Source organism: Clinocottus analis, unplaced genomic scaffold (assembly GCF_023055335.1).
Source record: "Clinocottus analis isolate CAN_PGR_092001 unplaced genomic scaffold, fCliAna1.0.p SCAF_28, whole genome shotgun sequence".
NCBI lineage: Eukaryota > Metazoa > Chordata > Actinopteri > Perciformes > Cottidae > Clinocottus > Clinocottus analis.
In genome coordinates, this window is record NW_027176020.1 from 1 (window position 1) to 5000 (window position 5000).

Here is a 5000-nt window from a genome sequence, read left to right on the forward strand (position 1 = left end):
GTCACACGACTTTCCATCTATTTCTCAACTAATAAAACATTAAATGTCTGAAAGGTATCAAACAAAACATCATTAACATCATTATGTTCATCATTATTTAGATTTTTTTAATACATGTATTTGTCAACTTAAAGCAAACATTGTTCTGACAGGGTTAGTGATCATATGACACGTTGGTCTGCAGCATTTGCATAAATTGGTTGGAGGTCGCCACGGGCCACTCTGGGCCCGTGGAGTCATGAGGGGTTAGGTGCCTTGCTCAAGGACACTTCGACTTGTAAGCTGCGGGTGGACCGGGGATTGAACCGGGTACCTTGTGGTATGCAGACGACCGCTCATCCTCCTGCGCCACAGCCGCCCCTTCAAAGAAATACTGCTGGTAACCTGACAATAAATTACATGCAGTCTGGTTCAGGGGCTCTCTGCTGTGTGTGTGTGTGTGTGTGTGTGTGTGTGTGTGTGTGTGTGTGTGTGTGTGTGTGTGTGTGTGTGTGTGTGTGTGTGTGTGTGTGTGTGTGTGTGTGTGTGTGTGTGTGTGTGTGTGTGTGTGTGTGTGTGTGTGTGTGTGTGTGTGTGTGTGTGTGTGTGTGTGTGTGTGTGTGTGTGTGTGTGTGTGTGTGTGTGTGTGTGTGTGTGTGTGTGTGTGTGTGTGTGTGTGTGTGTGTGTGTGTGTGTGTGTGTGTGTGTGTGTGTGTGTGTGTGTGTGTGTGTGTGTGTGTGTGTGTGTGTGTGTGTGTGTGTGTGTGTGTGTGTGTGTGTGTGTGTGTGTGTGTGTGTGTGTGTGTGTGTGTGTGTGTGTGTGTGTGTGTGTGTGTGTGTGTGTGTGTGTGTGTGTGTGTGTGTGTGTGTGTGTGTGTGTGTGTGTGTGTGTGTGTGTGTGTGTGTGTGTGTGTGTGTGTGTGTGTGTGTGTGTTTGGCCTTGAGATATCACTGTGAAGATTTGGAGAAAATCTAATTCAAAGTATGATTTTGGAGTTTCACCTTTAAGGATCTGCTTTTAAAGCTGTTTGAATATTGGACCATTAAAAAAAAATAACATTTACATTGTCTTTTGAGACGACTTTGCCTTCAATTCTCTCCAAACCTGTACAGTACTATATCGAGGCCAAGAGCATAGCAGGCGTCACCCTGAACTAGAAGCCATTGTGATGTTCATTTACAGTTTTAAGGATCTATTTTTACAGCTGTTTGAATATTGGAAGATTGTGAAATTAGGAATATCATGATTTAATTTCACTTTGAGACACTGTGAATTCAATTATTCATCCATTCATTTACACCAGGGGGTCAAACTCATGTTAGTGAAGGGGCCACATGCTGCCTGTGTTGATCTGAAGTGGGCCAGACATGTCAAATCACAGCATAATAACACAGTGTGTATATATATATATATATATATATATATATATATATATATATATAGATATTTCTTCTGTTGGACTGGACATCCTGCAGATCCGGCCCGCAGGCCGTATGTTTGACACCACTGATCTAGATTACTGTCAAATTTACAGTAACTTGCTGGCAGCAATTAGCAAGTAAGTAGCTGTAGTATATTTCACAGTATTCTTACTGTGAAATCACAGTACCTCTGGAGTACTGTAGTCATTTTTACAGTAGTAATAAAAATACTGTACTTGTGATCACAGAAAGAGGGAACTGTATTTTTGTTAACAGCAAACCCTGGACTGCTGTAAAATTCATCACTGTATTCACTTTAATACTGTAAATGAATAACAGTCAAATAATTACATACAGTAAAATAAAGACACTGATTGTACACACACACACACACTTTCTGTAACAATAACTGCAGATGCGGTCAAGTTTTAAATGAGCAGATTTATTAGTGAATAAACATCACAATGGAGCTGCAATACAAATGAAAATGCTGAAGAGAAGCAGGTCACGACATCTGAGAAGCTTCGGGTGCTTTTTACCCAGAAGACATTTGTAAAAATATGAAATAAAATAGGTTTGTTCAAACACAACAAACTGTATGCGACCAGGACGCCTCCTGCGTGCTTATTAGACAAGAGAGCCGTCAATCACGTGACAGGAAACTCATATAAACGTGTCGTAATGAACTCGGAGCTTTTTCTTGATCCGCTTTAACCAGTTACTTGTAAGTGATGTCTGCAGAGCAAAAGTTGAACTATTTCTATACATTAAAAAAAGCATTTACCTCATGTGGACCATGTGACGTTCCAGTTTACTGAAAACACAAAACTACCAACTACGAACACTCACACTGTCCGCCATCTTGGATCAACACTCACAACATTCACTTTTTTTACAGGACCAAGTGATGTCGTATACAGACTGAAAGAAACCGGGCATGCTGGGAAAACAAATGTATTCACATCGACACAAAAAAGCTGAAAATTGTTCGGTTCAACTGACAGAAGCCCCGCCCCCCCGCCGGCCCTCTACTTGTGTCCCTTACTGGTCTTGAAAGACACCTGCAGGACCTTGTCTCCCAGCCGGTACCCGTTGAGGCTGTGGATCGCCATGGCGGCCTCCTCGTAGTTCGTCATGGTGACGAAGCCGAAGCCTTTGCACTTGTTGGTGTTGAAATCTCGGATCACTTTCACATTGACGACGGCGCCAAACGGCCCAAACATCTGCCACAGGATGGCCTCGTCTGCGTCCTGCCCCAGGTTGTAGATGAAGATGCACCAGCCGCCGGACGGGCTGCCCGAGACCCCGCCCCCTCCGCCCATGTGGTCCACGCTCATCGGGGAGAACCTGGCACAGAGCAGAGGCGGTCTGGTTAGTCATGTGGCGGAAGCGCCGCTCTGCAGCTTGACAGACAGGTGAGCCTACCTGAACCTCTGGGCCTGGTGATGCACCGGACCTCCGAAGCGCCGCGATTGGCCGTGGTACATCTGCGACATCATTTGAGAGTTCCTGGCCTGATTAGGATTGGCTGCGAACTTCACCGTGATGGGCTCGGCGCTGCCCGGGGGCGTGTGCCCGTTCAGGTGTTTGACAGCGTCCTCGGCCTCGGACCTCTTGTCGAAGCGGATGAAGGCGACGCCCCGCGAGAGACCTGGACAGCCAATAGGAGAGCGGTGAGACACGAGCGCCGAAGGCTACTGGCGAGCTCGTGACTGAGTTTTGGTAACCCTGGTGACCCTGCCGACCGTACGCCCGGTGACCCCGATCCTGCCGACCGTAACCCTGGTGTCCCTTACCCTGGTAATCCTTACCGGAGGCCTGGTCCACCAGCACTCTGGAGTTGATGATGTGTCCAAAGCGAGTGAACATGTCCTCCAGGTCCTGCTGACTCAGCGTCCTCGGCAGCCCGCTGATGTACAGGTTAGCATCTTTGATCATGTCGGAGCTCGGCCGGGCAAAGGAAACCTGCAGGGGGAGAGAGAGAGGCTCAGTCTGCCGTCTGCACAGCCAGGAACAAACAAAGAAATACAACACATTGACCAAAAGAAATATACAGTTACATCCAGTCTTTAAAGAAAATCCATTTTAGGTCTATGTTAAATATTTAAAAAAATAAAAAAAAAACATTTATCCAGATTTGTCCAAAATCAAATATAAACAAAGACAAAATTAAATCATCCAAAAAGATCATGAGGCACTTTTTTCAAAAGAAAAGCAAAGAAAACGTTGGCACATCGTCCCACTGAACTGAAGAAAGTCACAGATTCAGTGTCAACATGTGCTCTAAGAAACAAACAGTTTAAAATACCTTCATGGGTCACACAGTTTGCAGCAGAGGCCAGGAACATAACATCTATCATGAGACAGGAAGAGCAGAGAGCACCTGATGCACATTACCTTGATAGTTTTAGACTGTAGCCTCAGGCCATTGAGGGTACTGATAGCCCTCTCTGCATCATTAGGGTTAACAAAGTTAACAAAGCCGTAACCTAAACTGTGGCCTAGAGAAACACAAAGGAAAACAACAAAATAAAATAATAAAACCGTCGTGTTACAGATGCCACATGCTGGATATTGAAAAATAGACAAGAAATCAGTAGAAACCTCTCCATCGTGTTTGAAAAGTGTAGAAATGACATTCTGAACAAACCCAGAAAAGTCACAACGAACACTGAACGTTTAGTCAGAGTGAGACCTCCTGTCCCAAAACATTGTCATTTAAAGTGACCCATCCCTGGGGTTTATTTTAAATAACAAGCTCCGCCCCTCATTTTCAATAACAAGCTCCGCCCACTTCTTGAAACATATTGAGCTCCTTTTATGACCAAGTTGACGGCGTTTGGACCTAAAGAGCATAACAGAGGCATGCTGGGACGACCCACTGGGAAGACGTTCTCTAACTGGGACCAGGAGCTCTCCCCCACTAAACACAATGCACAATGTGAATCTGGAAGAAAAACTTCAGGGTCTTCAAACATTCCTTATTAAAGATTTACAGACATTTTCAAAGCCTGAAAAATAAAATAAAACGTGAAAACAGCATTGAAACATTTGTACATTGGTGTTAGAGTCAGAAAGTAAAAACAGACCAGTCATCTGGACAAAAACTTAACTTATCTTATGTTTGTTTGTATATATATGATCAGATGCATACAACATATTATTCTGGTTAAATTCACCGTTAATGCGTTTTAAATAATAACTACCATCAGATACCTGGTAACACTGAAAAACAACAAAATATATTACAACAATGCAGAAAACAAAAACTTGTATGCATATGAGTGTGTGTGTGTGTGTGTGTGTGTGTGTGTGTGTGTGTGTGTGTGTGTGTGTGTGTGTGTGTGTGTGTATATATATATATATATATATATATATATATATATATATATATATATATATATATACACACATATACATATATATACACACACACATATATATACATATACATGTATATACATATATACACACATACATACACACACACAAATATCTATGTAGTTCAGACAAAAAAATCACAGAAACGTACTTTAAAAAAATACCATGAGATTGTAATAAAAACAAATTAAATTAAGAAAACAGCTTATCATCAATAA

The 5000-nt window shown here is 42.8% G+C and overlaps 1 protein-coding gene across 2 annotated transcripts in view; it reads right to left on the reverse strand.

Annotated features, from left to right (window-relative positions):
- Positions 1 to 1822: 1822 nt before the first annotated feature.
- Positions 1823 to 5000, reverse strand: part of LOC137795480 (ELAV-like protein 1) — a 5141-nt gene continuing 1963 nt past the window's right edge. Inside the window, exons 5-8 of one of the 2 annotated variants that reach the window (XM_068592987.1) lie at positions 3799 to 3902; positions 3198 to 3366; positions 2827 to 3052; positions 1823 to 2748 (exon numbers count right to left, since the gene is read on the reverse strand). In XM_068592987.1, the coding sequence (XP_068449088.1) occupies positions 2430 to 2748; positions 2827 to 3052; positions 3198 to 3366; positions 3799 to 3902 (818 nt within the window). In that variant the 3' untranslated portion in view covers positions 1823 to 2429. The remainder of the gene's footprint in view (positions 2749 to 2826; positions 3053 to 3197; positions 3367 to 3798; positions 3903 to 5000) is intronic. The other variant, XM_068592988.1, reaches the window with a different exon arrangement.